The sequence below is a fragment of the Serinus canaria genome, chromosome 2, assembly GCF_022539315.1.
Source record: "Serinus canaria isolate serCan28SL12 chromosome 2, serCan2020, whole genome shotgun sequence".
In the NCBI taxonomy this organism is placed as follows: domain Eukaryota; kingdom Metazoa; phylum Chordata; class Aves; order Passeriformes; family Fringillidae; genus Serinus; species Serinus canaria.
This window is the reverse complement of record NC_066315.1, coordinates 20,016,590-20,033,938: the sequence shown is the minus strand read 5'-3', so window position 1 is coordinate 20,033,938 and position 17,349 is coordinate 20,016,590. Positions and strand designations below refer to the sequence as shown.

General features: G+C 39.3%; 1 protein-coding gene across 4 annotated transcripts in view; it reads left to right on the top strand.

The window, feature by feature from the left end:
- CACNB2 (calcium voltage-gated channel auxiliary subunit beta 2) overlaps positions 1-17,349 on the top strand; it is a 246,381-nt gene that overhangs the window by 131,750 nt on the left and 97,282 nt on the right. Inside the window, exon 1 of one of the 4 annotated variants that reach the window (XM_018909345.3) lies at positions 4,959-5,255. The exons of the other annotated variants lie outside the window; for them this stretch is intronic. Coding sequence (XP_018764890.1) covers positions 5,223-5,255 — 33 coding nt within the window. The 5' untranslated portion in view covers positions 4,959-5,222. Of the gene's footprint in view, positions 1-4,958; positions 5,256-17,349 lie in introns of those variants that run through there. 4 annotated transcript variants of the gene reach the window in all.

Genomic DNA, 17,349 nt, shown 5'->3' with positions numbered 1-17,349 from the left:
TCTTAGAATGTGGAGTCCTGCTAGAGTTGTTCTTAACTGCTGAGACATTGCAGTTGCCATCACACAGCGATCAGAGAGTTACAGTGGCAATGAGAAGAGCTGGAAAAGACCCATTCTTCGAAATGTCCAGAAGGACAAGGCAGGCTGGGCTTCAGATCCATGCTGTAGCTCTTCCAGGGCAGTAACACTCCTGAAAATTTAAGTTTATGCTGCTGGAAGGGTGTTTCCCACAGTTAGAATTACCCCATTGGAGAAAATCAATGGGAGAGCTAAAATTCATAGGAAGAAAATAAAAAATTAGTTGCTAATCATAATTTTCACATATAAATAACCTTGTTAAGAAAGTATTCAGTGCTGGTGTGGGATGGGATGGAATGAGATAGTTTGAATGCAGGGTAATTAAAGTGCAATAGCTCTTGCCCTTTCATGCCATATGTGAGAGGGAACAGCTTATTCAGAGTTTTTTTGACAAAAGTTTCCTTACCAATTCTTGTTGCTAGCTGTGTAAAGGTGTTACAAGCTGTTGACATTCTTCACTGGGATTTGAATTTGAATCTGAACTAGGTAAGAGAGAGTCAATTGCTTTCCATAGAGTTCCCAAAAAAAAATGTCGTTACTGTTGGATACAAGCTGAAAGATTCTTGTTTATCAAGAAAGGTCTGTTTAGTCTATTAACCTTGACAACCATGTCAGCATTTTTTTCTGTTTGTTTTCCCAAAGGCACTGTGTTGAAGTACTATGATATACAAAGCTATTTATAGTGTAGACAGTTCATAGCTATGCTTAAAAGACATGGGTCAGGGTTTAAATACCAGAGTTAAATGCTATTCTCTTTGACAATCTGAAAAGTCATTATACATAATCCCTGAAAATTAAAATGGAGGGATGAAATCCCTAAAATATCAATGTGAATCAGATAATTTTTAATTTTACAGAGTGCTTGAGGTAAAAAGGAACCTCTCGAGCTATTCCAGTTACCTGCTCAGAGCAAGGCCACCTAAAGCTGGTAACCCAAGACCACTTTCAGATGGCTTTTGACTATCTCTAGGATTGAAACTCCAAAACCTCCCTGGGCAATCTGTGCCACTGCTCTCTCACCCCCTCAATAAAATAAAAAAATACAACAAAACAAACCCTATCATGCAAAAAAAAAAAAAAAAAAAAAAGAAATCTCTGAGTCCAAATGTATTTTCCTATATTTCAATCAATACTAATTTCTTTTTGCCTTTTCATTAAGAGTCACTGAGAAGAGTCTGGCTCTGTCTTCTTTATTCCCCTTCCACCAAATACTGTACATCTTAATAGAATTTTATGAAAGGAACAAAACTTAGGGAAGCAATCAGGGAAAACAAACTCCACACATATTGACACACCTGTGTTTGTACCTGTTTGCCTCTGTTAACATATGATTAATATTGCTATTGCTGTGTTGCTTCCACAGATGAGCAAGAGCTACTTTAAAAGTGCTTGTATACATTGAATAAGGGAATTAATTTATCCTTGTGATTGACTTCATCATTTCAGACTGTAGTCTTGACTCTCACAGTCACAGTATTTTATTTTTCTTTATTCTGAATGCTGGTTCTTAAGGTCCAGTCTTCATCAAGTCATTTTGGTGGAGTACTCTGTCAGACATCTGCAAGAATGTGTCCTGCTGGAAAGTGCCAGTTGGGGAGAGGAGCAATTCCACCCTTTGTTTCCACCTACCATTTTTTAGACGTATTTCTGTGCTTTTGACACTTTCTGCCTTCATCCCAGTTCCATTCTATCCCTAAAATAGAGAAGCAACTTTGTCTCTTGCTGAAGTCGCCAACTCAAGGTTTTCTCTGTATTTGCCTGATCAGCCACTTCTGCCCAGGCATCCCATCTCAGCATTTCTGCCCTGCTCCACACTATTCCACTCCTTCCTGGTTACCTCCTAGCTTTAGGCTGGTCAGGTAACCAGCTGTCTCTATGAAGGCCTTTTCAAATCCTATTGTGCTCCCTGCCTACCATGAACATTTTTCTTGCAGGACCTTAGTTCCTGTCTTCTAGCCTGGCTTCTAGGCTCTCCTCCCTGTGGGTCACACTGCTGCCATCCATCCTTGTTCTGCCCTCTGGTTTTCTGCTTTTCCCATCCCACCACCCATTCAGCCCCATTGTTCACAGATTCTTTTCCACCCTCTCTCTCCCTTCCCTCTCCATGCCTCTCTTGCACACCTCCATCTCCACTTCTCTGCTTGCTCTTTCTGAATCATGGCATTCTGCCTGCAAGGCTCAGCCCTGGTGAGACGCTGCCCACCCTCTGCTGGCCAGTCTCTTGCCACACTCAGCTACTGGGGGAACCATGTGCAGCAAAAACCCTGTGCTGTCAGTTAGCTGGGAGAGGAGCACAGGTCATCCAGAAGTGCTTTGCTAAGTTTAAACACCCTCAACAAGGGGTGGCATTTTTGCAGACTTTTAATTCTTGAACCATAAAAGCTATATGCAAATATGCTTTGTGGAGCCTTGAGACAGACTTTGGTACCTGTCATGATGTTTCAATTCAAGAGAGCAATGAGCAATTCAGCTTATTTACTGTCCAAGCTGCCAGACTCTGGCTGCTTGTGCTGTCTGTAGTGAGAATTACTTGTGACATGAAAGTCACTTATGGTGACAGCCTGAATAATGCCCTAAGTCTCTGCTGAGTAGATGCGAACTGCAGTCCTCCCAGATTTCGTATTCATTGCCAAAGTACAGGAGCTGATGAAATTATTTTAAAAAAAATATCATAATTTTTAATACATACAAAGCAATATGTTTTCCTTTTTTTTTTTGATGTTAGGAGTACTTGCAATGTTCCTGCTGGTTTTCTTTTTCTCTAAATTAGTTGTGAGAGCCATATCCAAAAGGGAGCAATCAAGCCGCAACATCCAAATTTCAATTGCTTACAAGAGCTGTATCAGACAAGCAAAGTAATGTGTGATGACACTGGCTTTGCCAGTATTGACAGGTGTGGTTTCACACTAAAAACACTGTGTGGGAAAACTCGGGCCATTACATTAAAACTAGTAAGTGTGTGTGACCACACTAATTCAGCATCAATAGGAGCAACCAGCTTGGACAAGTGGTGATTACATTTCACTAGAGGTGTCTGATGCCTGCTAGCCTCCATGCAGGAATGATGCATGTTTTATTTATGCTCTGGGAATGAACTATTATGATATTATTTGTTTGAAGCGTAATTCACAATTGATGTAACACAAAGTGACCAGTTCAGCTGACAGATTTAAACTAATACTATTTTGTAAACATATGGTTGGAAATAAAATTAATGTCTTCTGATTTCTGATTTGCCCTTTTCCAACCATTTTCTTGGGTTTAACTCTGCTTGTGGATACATACAAGAACATAAAAAAATCCAGACTCATGAGTCACATCACATATAGTCAACAGAGGACAAAAGGTCTGTTTTGACAGAGGAAACAGATTGAGAGAAGAATATCCTACTAACTCAGGCAAAGAAACTGAGTTAGGCAAGAGATGTATTTTAAATAAGCACGGGATGATGCAAGGCAAGGTACAGGTAGGATATTTACAATGTATTTGAACGGCTTCATTAGCTGGTTTTATTAGGAAAGAGGTCTTGCTCTCTTTCTTCTGTGGAAGAGAAGGAAATTGAGTAGCACAAACTAGTTTTCAATGCTATATCTTGTCATGAGATGCTGTGTATATGATATTAACTTGATTATAGATATAAATGGGCAAGCATACACCCACACATTTCCTCCTTAAGAAATTACATATTCCATATTTTTCTCTTAGTGTTTATGTATAGTTCTGGTTATAGGATATAGTGCTAGCAGCAGTATGAACTATAAAGAATTGAGAGGACTGAGCTTAGACGGGATGGGTTTCATAGGGCTGTTTGAAAGCGGTTTTGATCAGGGTTGTGTTACTGGATGCCAACTGGTGGCATCTTCCTCAGTTGTAAAGAACAGCCTTTCCAAGAGGGCAATATTTCTGCATGCCTGGTTTACTCTATGCTGTATTCCTACACCATCTTTATTGGGATTTATTTTTAAGCCCCATTTTAATATTAGTGTGGGAATGCAGTTGGGAAATTGGTCTCTGAAGTCTTTTAGTTGTGTTTACCCTGCTCTTTGGCTTTTTTTGCTCTTTCTTGCCTGCTCTGCCTCGGCTAGAAGTTGGCCAGGAGCGAGGCGGGTCCTTGGATTCTTCTGTCCCGGTGTGGTATTCCATGCCGGATCCGCTTCCCGTGCGCTGGAGGTAGCGGGTGTAACTTACCAGTTACCTGAGTTGCCATTGTGGCACAGAGATAAAGTTACACCGTGTTTACAGAGCAGTCTGGGACTAATCAGTGCGAGGAAGCAATGAAGCGAGCGAAACATGCATAAGGGAAACTATTCTGGGCTGTTTGTTTGTTTTTCAGAAGAGATTTTCTTTTTTAAGACATAGATAGTGAGATAGCTGCATGGGTTTCTGCGGCACGGTCAGAGCAGCGAGGGTTACGTGTGAACCGAGCTCCCCGCGGCTCACCCGGTGCTGCCGGCTCGCCCCGGCCGCAGCAGCCCTTCCCTCACGGGCCCGGGCCCCAGCAGCCTGTCCCTCACGGACCCCGGCCGCTCCTCCTGCGTCCTCCCGTCCGAGCCGCGGCTCCGCGGGCCGCACTCGCTCTCTCCCGGCCGTGCTTTCCCCGCTCACAATTTGGGCGGTGTCGGGCCAGGCGGGGCAGAGCCGGAACGCGGCGCTGCCGCCCCCCGCTGTCCGCACCGCCCCGTCTTGTCCCGTCCCGTCCCGTCCTGTTGCCCGCACCGCCCCTCTGCGCGCCCCGCACCGCTCCGCCCCGTCCCAACCCATCCCGCCCCCCGCACCGCTGCCCTGTCCCTCTGTCCCGCACTGCCTCGTCCTTCTGTCCCGCCCCGCCCCGGCTGGCGCTGCCCGCCCCGCCCCGCACGGCCCCGCTCGGCTCCGCACGGCCCCGCTCGGCTCCGCACGGCCGCGGGGCTGCCGCTGCCGCCCGTGGAGTCTCGCAGTTTTCCATCGCTCCGGTCCCGCGGCCCTCGCAGCAGGCTCCGAGTTCATGCCCGAGAGCCCCGGTGCCTCTGGAGCAGCCCAGGCGTGGGAAAGCAGCCTGGGAAGCCTGCCCGGCTGGGACACAGGAGCTGAGGATGCACGGGAAGATCTGACTTCAGGCGGCTGGGCGCTCCGGGCAACTGGTGTCAGACCGCTAAGGAGTAACTATGTACCTTTTTGGCAGTGAGGAGTACGAAGTGGTAAGATGTAAACTAGTGATTTTTATTTTTTTTATTATTATTTCTTACTTGTTACTTACTTTTAATGTTCCAATCTCAGAGTTTATTGGGAAGCTTTGAATTTCTGTCAGTATCGTTTTTTCTATGTTTGAACTTTAGTATTCACCAATTCGATTGCTTTTTAAATATGATATTTTTCTTCAAGTTCTTCAAGTAGTGGGGTACTATTTGGTAGATAAAATTGAATTTACTTTCCTCGTCTTGTTTTTTGCATTGTGGTGGTATTGAAAGTATATAACTACTGAGTATTGCAAGGCTGTTTGCACTCTGAATTAAGCAAACCCATGCCTCCAAATAATAAAGAATTTGTCTCATACTTTGCAATGTAAATAGACTGCAAGGAGTTACGGAACTGACTTTAGCAGTATGTTTGTGGGGATGTTGCCAAACCATTTCTTTTGTACAAAAGTTCAAAGCATGTCATTGTAATGTACTGCAATGTCCATCAAAAGAGCTAGCTTACAAAAACTCAAACACACCCACGTTAAGATCTGACACTCTTTTCTTAAGTACGTGTGTAAAACAGAGTTTGAAATAAGTTGATGATGTCAGAGAAGACCAGAAGAAAACCACTAACAGCTCTGCACTTTTGCATGACATTGTTAGCCGACATAAAAGTTTGCATTTTTGTAGCCTGTGGTTGAAGTGCTACATTGTAAGCAAAATAGATGGATTTTTCCACCCACACACATTTGTGACTGAGTCCTAATCTGTGGATCTTTGGGGAAGAAAAACACCGAAAAATATGTATGAACTCTACTATAGGACATCAAAATAAATTTCACAAGCTCAAAAGTGCTACATTCTTTGCATATAACTGGCAATTGCAAATGTTTTGTTTTGATTATTGAAGTTGCTCTTTGAAGTATGAGAGGGCCTTTTATGGCAGTCTGGTTTCTACAACACATTTCAAGGAATTAATTTAGTTATTTTGGATTTTTTCCTCTTTTTTTTTCTCTTTTAAATTCCAGCCAGCTATGTTTTTTAGATGCAACAAATGTAGAAGACATTCAGGAAAATAATTTAGGTGCAGCTGTCTGCACATTGAACTCATTTATGTATGTGTGACTTGCACAAACTTTCACCACCCAAGCTAGGGAGCTGAAAAGAACTTAGTTTTTCCAAAGCAGTAAGCCACAGGGCATTGCAATGATTATGCTATAGAATGTTTTTTACTTGTGTATGAAAATTGTAAAGCAGGAGAGAGTGTCAAACTTTGAAGCTGTTTTTTTTAATTGGTTAAATTCAGGAGTTCATAAAGGGTAACAAATTGCTCTTAACAGACTTCTGCATTATGCTCTTCATTTCACTGTATCCAGTGGAGTTACTTCGTTTCATATAGCAAGCAAGTCTGAAATTTTAAAACGTCTTGAAAATAACCTACATGACTGAAGAATGGTGTTAGAGCTTAGGATTCAGGTCTCAATCTCTTCCTCTGATGCTGTTTCAGCTTCTAAAGAATATTGAAGTATTCTGTGTCATAGAAAGTAGTTCAGTGTTTGAGACAACTTTCCCAGGCGCGTGAGCCATGTCATTCCAGTCCCTTTTCTACACCATACTTATGCAAAGTGAAATAGCATCAATAGAAAAAGTAAGAAGCCCACTTTGAATGTGTGGGGTTGGGGTTTGTTAATTTACTTGGGTTTTTTTTTTTCATTTTGTTCTTTTTGATATCTCAGGAGGTCCCTGAAACTGAAGAGTAATGGTCTCCTCAAACAAAATTTGTCACTAAGTGCAGACTAAAATGCCATTTGGGTTTTTTCTTCTCAGTTTTTCTTTAGAGCAAGACAGTTTGGGGGAAAAGAAGGATGCACTTTTTTGGTGTTATTTTGGCAGCCAGACTTACCAAGATGTTTGCTTTACTCAGTGATAAGTAAAATAGAGTTGATGGTATACATAAAGCTTAAAGAGCACTTTTATTGTTCAGTAAAAGCTAAATCAATGTGAAACTTTTATCTGTACAGATCTGTTGTTCAAGAAGCCATATGCTCTGTACTGTGGAAAAGTCATTTGTTTTATCTTCCCACACAATTACTTGAGTTACTGAAGGACAAAGTGAGTGAAAAGTGACAGTGAAGAATTTCAGGGTTTAATTTTAAGTTTACTATTAATTTGAAGCAATTTTAAATAAGATTAAGGAATTCTAGCTATGCATGTAATATTTGATTTTTATCCTAGGGAGGAGACTACTGATGAAAAGAAACATAGCATCATTAAGGCATCTCTTCAAGGAATTCAGTAAATCCATCTCTTAAAACTCAATATTTAAATAGAGTAATAGAGAAATGGGACTGTGTGTGATCATTGTTTGCATTTCATATGCACACACACATTCACGTGAGCACACAGACACGTTTGCAGACACATTTGTATCTGAGGTGGTATTCTAACCCAGTTGAATTTAACAGCCAAATGCCACAGGCTGGTACTACCAACTTTTCATCCACTTTGCTTTCTTTTTGTTCCTGTGTATAAACAAGCTTGAATTATTAGCTTACTCTGAGTGCATAATAAGTCAAGATATCTGACAGCACTGATAATCAACTCTGATACCTTCTTCCACCAACCCCAGCTGACAAAGATAATATTGCTTAAGAATCAGTTATCAAAAGAAAAAAGCTGGGATTTATGACCACTTCATATTAAAAGTGAAAACAAAGGGTCATGACACAGTGACAAAAGCTATCTGTTTGAAATGAAATAAATAAATAATTAAATTTATTAATAATAAACCAGGTAGCAGTGGTCCTTTGCTATTTCCATTAGTATTTCCATAAATGTTGTAACTTGGGATGCACAGTGTCTTTAACATTACATTTTAGAACTTTAAGTAGATGCTTATTAAGCTCTTTATGAGTGATGAAATAAACATATAGAATCTTTTTAGGCATTCTTTGCCACATCTACTGCAAAGTAGATGTGTTTGACTATAGTAAGCAATTTAATTTCATAAATACAGGAAACTGTAAAAAGCTGCAGGCCCTACAGTCTCATTTGTGGCTGTAACTTGTTTGTTTAGGCCTTTTCCTGTTTGTTTGTGAAATAAACATCTGGTTAAAGAGAATAAATAAATAAATTAAACAAAATTGGAGTGGTTCATCAAAAATGAAACAGAAAGAGGGAGCTCCTTTTCACAGATGCCTGGTAGATCGTAGTCTGCATTACTCTCCCAAAACAAAAGCATCTAAAACTTCCTCCCTACAGACTTTTGAGTTTCATGTAAAGGATGATGGGACTCCAGATGGTGCTTGCAAGTTTGGGAGGCTCTGCTGTGCCCCTGGGCTACACTTTGCCCAGCAGAGCATTTCCCATGGCTGCAGAACATCTGCACTTCCTCCCTCAGGTGGGCCTTGCCAGGGCTGTAGGTGCTGACAGCTCCAGCCACATCCCTGCTGCCTTCCCAGGGCCCTGATGGAGGTGTGCCAGGGCTGATGGCACCGACCTGTCCTCAGCTGGGCACAGGACACCTTTAGTGTTTCGTCACTCCTTCCCAGCAGTCTCCCCTGGCAGAGACTGGGCTGTGTTGTATTAGCATGATCCTACACTGTGTTGGTAAGTGTAGGATTAATTAGAATTTCTTCTGAGATAAACCTAATCATTGGGAACTGTTCTTTTAGCAGAATTATTCAGAGGCAGCAAGTTTTCTTAGGTATTGGTCATTTAAGAAAAATCATTGAATTTCATTCACTCTATTGCATGTAACTTTCAGGTTTTTGTGATCAATTTTTGACTCTCAAAACTTGCTTTTTTTTGATCTCCATAGATATTTTTCTTGGAAAATAATCTTAAAAAGAGTGGCAAACCTCTTTATAAGTCCATTGAATTGCTTGTGATGTCCAGAGCATATGTTTTGGTTGCCTTGGAAATCTAGCATTTGTCACTTGTGTTCTCCAGGCAAAAGTTTTGAACTTGTCTATTCAAACTAAATCTTCACTTCTGTTGAGTTTGCCTATGTCCTCTTGAAGGATGGAGCACTTCTTTTGGAATAATAAGTATGATGTTGATAAATGCCAGTTATATTCATGACTCCTGCCAGGCAGAGTTATCTTCCAAAAAGTGTGAAAATCTGTCTGCTAAATTTCTAAAGGAGGGAAATATCTTGGAGCAGTCAAATGTCATTCAGGTTTGAGAAGAGTTACTTTTTCGCTGTTCTTCATGAATCAGATCCCAATTCTATGTGTACAGGCATTCTGCTGAGAGGGCTAATTTTCAAGGGAAAATCCCACCTATTTTAAAAATATTTTAAGTCCTAGAAATCAGTAGGGAGAGCACAGTGATGTATTTACTCTGAGTCATTGCTACTTACCTTGTATCAGAAACTGAGTGAAGGGAGAAAAGCATGTTGTTTAAGATCAGAGAGGGTCACTTGTAACTTTTTAGCAATGGTAGTTTTCATCATACTGTGGATTGACACAAGAATGTATGAAAATAAATCAGAATTGCTTCTTCGGGAACCTCTCCCTTGAATTGCAATTTACTTGAATAAAAATGTTTGTTATTACAAGGATGGTTTGACAAATTACCTGTGGCAGAACACTGTAAAAATTTAATTCCAAGATTTTGGAATGATTTTCCCACATTCACCTTAGCTCAACCTAAGGCAACAACATCTAATGCTATGTACAGATAAATAAGTTGTACAACACATGAGTGTAACTTGAAGTACAGACTTGAAAGGCAGTCAAATTAAAATCAGTGTCTGAGGTTTGCTTCAGAGCCACGAGTCCATCCTTTGAAAAATCCCTTGACATTTTGATTCTTTATCTTTAAATTTTAGGAGACACTTGGCTTGTTTCTAGTGACAATAGCATTTGGTTAATTTTCAACTGCAAATATTGTACAGCTGCACAAGAAATGGAGTTGTTCATGCCTGAAACTGTGTGTTTAGTGAGAAGTACTCTTATGTGGAAGAGAAAAGTGCTCTTATGTGAAGATGGATGGGCTCACATCCAGAGCTGCCTGTAGATTTGTGAAACAGTCACCCTTAGCAAGCCTTTTTCCTGTGGATTTTCTGCAGCAGCCAAAGTGTAGAAGCAATAGAGTTTTCTTTTCCTAAATTGGAAAAATGAGGGTCATTCTGTATGGCATCATTCCCCATGACTAGCTCAGAGACCTCACAGATGTGTTTAAGCGCTGCAAATGAGTTTTGGGATTTCCCCAAGGAAAGCCTGGGGGAGCTGGTGGTTCTGATGGTGTAGCAGAATGGCTCCTCAAATAGTTTCAGTTTAGAATAGGGAAACACTAGAGAGGAAAATCTCAATAAACCCATGCAGAGGAAAGTATTGGTCATTTCTGTGTTACTCCCAAGATACCCAGTGTACTTTCCAGTTAGTGATTTGCACAACTGTAGTGACCATACTTCTTTCCCCAGAGAAAAATCAGTGTTTAATCTAATGTCCTGTAGTTTATGTGAAGTAGATTTTTTAATAATGATGTTACTGTTTGTTTCATATAGCTTCTATTTCCTTGCTTCCAGTCTTTAATTTGAATTCCAGTGACTAAGGATGGAGTCTTTCATATTTTTGAGAGTATATTGAAGGTATTTTTAGTGTGTTTGACCTCCCCCTACCTCTGCCCCCACAGTCCAACACATAAACAGTCAATAAAAAGGTGGGGAGCTCTGTGGAGGCCACGGATGGAGGCATGAGCTGTAGTCCCTGTTATGTACATGAGTCTGTGAGCAGTGGATCAGCCGTCCCTTGTGCAGAGCTCAGAACACCTGATTTTCAATGTAAGGTCCCAGGGAGTGTGGGGCTCAGGGAGATTAAAGACAAGGTTTCTCCCTTCAGGAAATAGCTTTTAGAAATAGATATTTCCAATAACAAATGTGAGGTAAGTCAATGACTGAAATTTATCTGGATCCTTTTGTGCTGATTTAGTGCCGAGTGGTGCCTGAACACAATGAAGGAAAGGGAATGAGCATTTCTCTTATTGTGGAAGAGGATCATGGTGAGTGCATGTTTGAGAAGAAGGTTTGTGCCTGAGGCATGTGTGAGAGGGAGCCCTGTGAAAGTCAAATGGTTTCTGACATTTAGAAACCAACCCCAATGACCAGCACTGGGTGAAATAGCAAAGGAGAAGTTTACTCCTGTTTAAGGAGTAGAGTGTAAGAGAAATGGAGTGTGAAAACTGGCCTGGGTTGGCAGGACCAGCGCAGTTCACCTCACAAACATAAAGAAAAAATAACAAAGTACTTAAAAGCTCCACCAAACTGTTAGAGGGAGCTCTGAATCTCTCAACTACTTTTCCATTTGTAAGACAGCAGTGGGAAGGAGGGAAGGAGGTCTCTCACAGGACCTGGTTTCTGAGTGGATTGATAGCACCAAGGCCTGATGAAATCTTTAAATTCATCTATTGGTTTTAGTTTCAGTTTATTTCCATCTGAAGGAAATGGCCATGATAATGACATACTTCCTGGCAATGCACAAGGCTCTTTACCTCAGTAATGTGAACCAGCATGGATTTGGGGAAAAAAAAATAACCCGATAACTTTATGATCAGGATTACATGTGTTTATCTATTTCATATTCATCATTTATTCTACAGGATTTGATAGAAAAAAATTGGCTGCTTTTCACTGAGTAATTTGTATAAGCTAATGTAGCCAAATAAAAGTGTTAATTATAGGAGCAGTAATCTAGGTAGGACAGTACAGAGTTAACAACAAGCTAGTTAGTTGGGCTTCCCTGATTTATGTAGCTTCATACTTAATTCTTGGATTCCTCTGCACACCGTGTGAGTGTGTCCAGGCTTTTGGAAATTATTTACAACTTCCTCCCTCTTATGCCACATATATTCATAGTTCTTATTTAATTAAATGTCAGGAGACCTATGTAGCTAGAGATGTCCTCTGGGTAAAAGATACTAACAGCATATGGTTTAAATAATCAATTTGTAATGCTTGGGGTGGAGCCCTACATGCAGAAGTTGAGATATTTAGAAGAAAGTGACTTGAATGTCCTCATTTAAGGAAATGGGACATGTATATGCTGTGTATGAATAAATAGTAGTACAAAATAAATCCAGGTCTTGCAGGAATCCCAGTGTTCTGCCTCTAATAATAGTGTTACTTTAAAGTTTATTTTCCACTTGAGTATTTGTGACATGCATTTTGATGTCTACGTTGTTTAGCCTGTGGATGGATGTGGGGTAGCAGAAGGGGTAGCAGAAGGGTTAGCAGAAGATGTTTTATGTACAGAATGGAAATCACGACTTCCCTACAGCACATATGGAAAGCTGAAGTCAGGAAGGCATGTTGAAGCTGTCTGCCATCCTGCCTGCTCGCCTGGTGCAGCAGGCTGCCTGTTTTAGCCTCCCTATCCTGGGCAGCACAGCTACTCTCCCATCAATGGTGTGTGAGGTGGTGGCTGGCAGCCTGGGTAGCTTGTTGCTCTCTTGACCTTTCAAAACTCTAGCAGTTACAACAGCTCAATTAAGCACTCCTAGCAGGCAGGCTGGATATAGTCCAGTGGCGTTTTGATAAAAACCTTCCACACAGAGAAATCAAGGGACCAAAAATCTCATTTCAGAATATCTGATATGAAGTTTCTTTGATAGTCTTTTTGAGGCTCAAGTCTTTTATTTCCCCTTGGTTTTCCTCTTCTTTTACAGTTGAGGCTGTGTGTTTATGTCTGCTTGGGAATATCTTTTTTTTCCCAGTTGATGATAATAAGATGATTTTTTCTGATGAACAAATTCAGTAGCAGCTGATCAGAGCAAATCTGTAATTTGTTCTTATTTAACATTGGCTCTCAGGAAGGCTATCACAGAGAAAAAAATCCATCTACCTCTTTATCAAAGTCATGGACATCTTTCGTCATGAAGACATGTCTTTCCTAAATTATAAACAAGCTCCAGGAACTCGAATGACTAAATGAAATACAGTTTGTTTACTTATACTGCATGTTACTTTCCAGATAATTACTTCAGCTGATTAATAAGAATTACAAAATCCGGAGGTAGCACGTCTTTAATAGGAATCATCAATTCTTTTTTCAGCAGTCTTTATTTATACAGAAGTGGGTGATGATAGCCATACTTTTTTATTATTATTAATTTATTCATCTCTGACCAGATTAATGTCTGAGATTCTGCCAAGAAAAAAATTTAGCAAAACTTGGGTGTTTTTATTGCTGTAACTACAGACCCATAGGAACCTGCCATTTTAAAAGTTTTTTTCCTGAGAAATGAAAGATTAAAATCCCTGGGAAATTCTCCTGTGCACATTTTATTTTACATTGTCATTTACAGCACAGTGTGATTCTATACATTTTAATTTAGTAATGCGTAGGAATTTTTGATGTTTAAAATTCTAGAATTCCATATTATATTTTATGGTTTACAATAGAGTTTTAGAGTTCTGTTAGAGCTTACAAACCAGTCAAATATATTTAATAAGAATTGGGGTTAATACTGTTTTTTGTACTTTTTAAGGCAGTTTCTGGTTTTTTTACAAATATCTATACAGATGTTCTTATGAAAAATAAATTCTTTAAATCAAAGTAGTTTTTATTGGTATAAGAAAAGCAATTTTCTTTCAGAAATATAAAAAAGAGAGTGCTTCCTATTCAGATGAGTGCTTAAGTCTAAGGACAGGTAGACCATTACAAGAATTTTTAAGCAGAGGGAACAAGGCTTATACATTAATATTACTAGTTGAGAATCATAGGAACATAATAGTATTTCAAAGCTTTTCCTTTTAGTATCAACTAAGTATGAAATAAAAGATCTGTACATTTCTTTTCGTGAAGTATACTTGCCTGAAAGGAAATTACAAACTTAGTTTTGCCTCTTCACTGGAGGTAATTGAAGTTTATTATATGTGCAGAAATGGGCTTTACTAAAATTGACTTTGTGCTTACCTTCAAAAATTGGTTTTGTCTGCTGGTGGATGCAGCTCAGCAGGCTAATTTTTGAGGCTAAATGTCAAACTTCATAGTTTATTATCCTAAGATATAATTACTCTTAGAACTTGTTTAAACTTTAATTTGGTGTAGGAGATTAAAAACTCAAACTTTTTCTAAAGTTGCAAAATTTTAATCCATGGAGATTGTCAGACCTCAGCTAGATAGGGTCCTGAGCAATCTGCTGTGGCTTTGAATATGCTACTCTTGACCAGGAGATTGGACTAGATGTCCTTTCCTCCACACATCCTCTCACCAGTTTACTTTTTCCTTTGATTCCACTGAGAGAATGCAGACTATATAAAAATCTTCAGGGCACAAAGGAGGAATCCCCATGTTTTTATTTCCTAAGTCAAGACTCACTCTTAGAAATTTTCATCTTGCCCAGCAGTTGTCTAGCAACTTAATTAGTTCCTGTTAGCAAAGGATGCTCAGCAGAATTCTTAAATTTTAGGCCTTTAATCTTTAATTCACTGTGATTGTTTTGCCTTCATCTGGATTCCATGTAAATATGGGGATAATATCTATGAAGTGAGATATGAAAGAGGCATTAGATTGTTGCCCAAATATAGTCAATTTATCATATGTATCATATTGTGGCTTACCTCATATATTTAGGAAAGTTGTGTTGTTTCCCTTAATTCCTTCTCAAAAGGAATAATTAATATTGTTTGCTGTAATTCTGTTATTCATTATAGACATCCTGGCAAGAACATGGGTGGCCTTCAGTCATGCTTAAGTGAAATCATAAGGTTCTCTGTACAAGACCTTAGTACCATATGTGAAACTTTGATTTTGCTGATGGACATTTCACTTGAACTTGACATTGGGAAAAAGCTTTTTTTCTTTTAAATAACCACCACATGCACCTATTTCCTGATAAATTAAGCTGCTTTGTCTTCTTGGAGGTTTCCTTTGCATGCATGAATGTTATCCCTCTCCTCTCCTGCCAGGAACATAGATTTGTAAGGAAAAATTATTTTAATTCAGTTCAGTCATGTCTTTTTAATACAAAATAATGTTCTCATCACTTTGGGTCCAAAGGTTCAGTGGAATTTGCAGGCAAGAACGTCTGGGAAATGGTCTGGATGGGACTGTCCTGGTCTGCTGAGGGATGAAACATAATTCAGCTGATACCATTTCCTATAGCTGTTTTTGCCTTGTCACCACAGGAATAAAATTTGAAATATTCCTGTGATTAAATGCCTCCCAGTAAAATGCATACATGTAAACAAAAAATCCAAACTGCAAATTTTTGCTGTTTTGTTTGGGGTTATTTTAAATAAATCTGGACATCTGTGCCTGTAAGTGTGGTGGGAGAGATTAGTCCTGCCAGTTATACAATATGTTTTGTGGATCAGCTTGACTTGTAACAATTGGAAGTGTTGTCCTTGCACATCTCTGGTAGATTTTATGATGTGAATGTAATGCTATTCAACTTAAATAAGGTCTATTTTAGCATAATCGAGAGAGGAAACAAGAAGGAGCTGCTAGAGAAATCACAGGCTATGATGATTTTGAAAATTAGCAGAATAAAAAATACTGAAACATTTTCAAATCATGAAAAGATCCAGGTTTTCAGACAACTGACAAAACATGAGAGGTTATAAAAGAACACACTTGTGTTACTGTGTCAGCTTCAGCAAGCATTTCTTTTTCTTCTTCATGATGAAGGAAACAATAAGCCATTATTCTTTTTTTAAGCATTGTAAAGTTAAAAACTTTGAACAGGAAGGGAGATGCTAACTGTATGAATTATTGCTGATCATAAATGGAATACCTCTTACAGAAGGAATGATGGAAGGAGAGCAGTACAAATCAAGAATGACATTCTGGTTTACTTAAATAAAATTTTTCAATATTTTGTAAGAAGTGATTCAGACTAATTGAAATCAGTTAAGTATAAATGTAAAATTAAAAAAAAAAAGGGTAAATAAGATACCAAATCCTTTTTTTTCCCCTCCAAAATTGAGTTTAGCTGGCATAATATTGAGAGCCAGGAGGATTTCCTAAAGTGTGAAAAATCCTGTCTTGAATTTAGTGGTGACTTCTGACTTTCACTGACCAGGGAATCTAGCATTGTGTCTGGAGAATGTTTGAGTGGTTTTGAGTACAAATGTGGTATAGCAGTGCATATATAGTCTACTGAATGGGCCATAGACATGACCTAGGAAAGGTGATGTTTCTTTGGTTTTTTAGCATTTTTAAACTTTTGCCTGACCATGCACACTTTGGGGACTGACTTCATGTAAATCAGGGTGAGCACAGAGAGTCTCTTGAATGCTTGTAAGCAGGAAAAAAACAGTTGTGGAATCAGCTTTCTTTCTAGGCTTCAGTTCAGAAGCCTAGAACTGCTGGGTATTTATTGACTGGTTTTAATGGAAGCTTCACAGAGTACAGGGGTGGTTAAATGTTGCAAAAATGTGTATTGTTAAAAATAAACAAAAGTAAGATAGTAGCTTATGAACTATCCTTTTCAAGACAGGCACATGAGCCCAAATAACATTGAGGTAGTTTTTTTGGGTTTTGATATTTTTATACAGTATTTTTCATCCTCAAAAAGATACTTTTCTGCTTTTGTGATCTCTGCTGCTAAACTGGAGAGTGGCAAGAATTAGCAAAAGTTCAGAAAATGCTCATTGACTTGCCATCCATCTCTTACATGCTTGAAATACTCTCTCATATTTCTCTCATATTACCCTGGTATTTCTCCTCTTGAAGCTTTGTCCTTCTTTGCTGCTTTGTCATGGCTCATCCTCTGGATAAACTGAATGATGCCCATGATCCACCTACCTACATTTGGTAATTCCTTGTTCACTCTATCTTTAGGACTCTCATCCAAATATGAGTTGCTTTTAATTAGCACAGCAGAGCAGCCATCTCAGAGCCACCTTTGTCATATTCTTGTCATTCAGTGGGAAGCCAGCAGTGACAGCAGCAGAGGTACAGCTGATACATTTGTGTGGTAATTCTTTGAGCAGAAACTGATTCCATTGTAAACTGGAAGAAATAGAACTTTTAACTGAGCATAACCATATGAGTTTAAGGAGAAAATTGATTTCATTTCCAAACAATGGATCAGAGACGAAAAAGCAGCCAGTGCAGTTTCTGAAGGAAACGAATTGTTGGGGATGACATAGGATTGTTTGCAT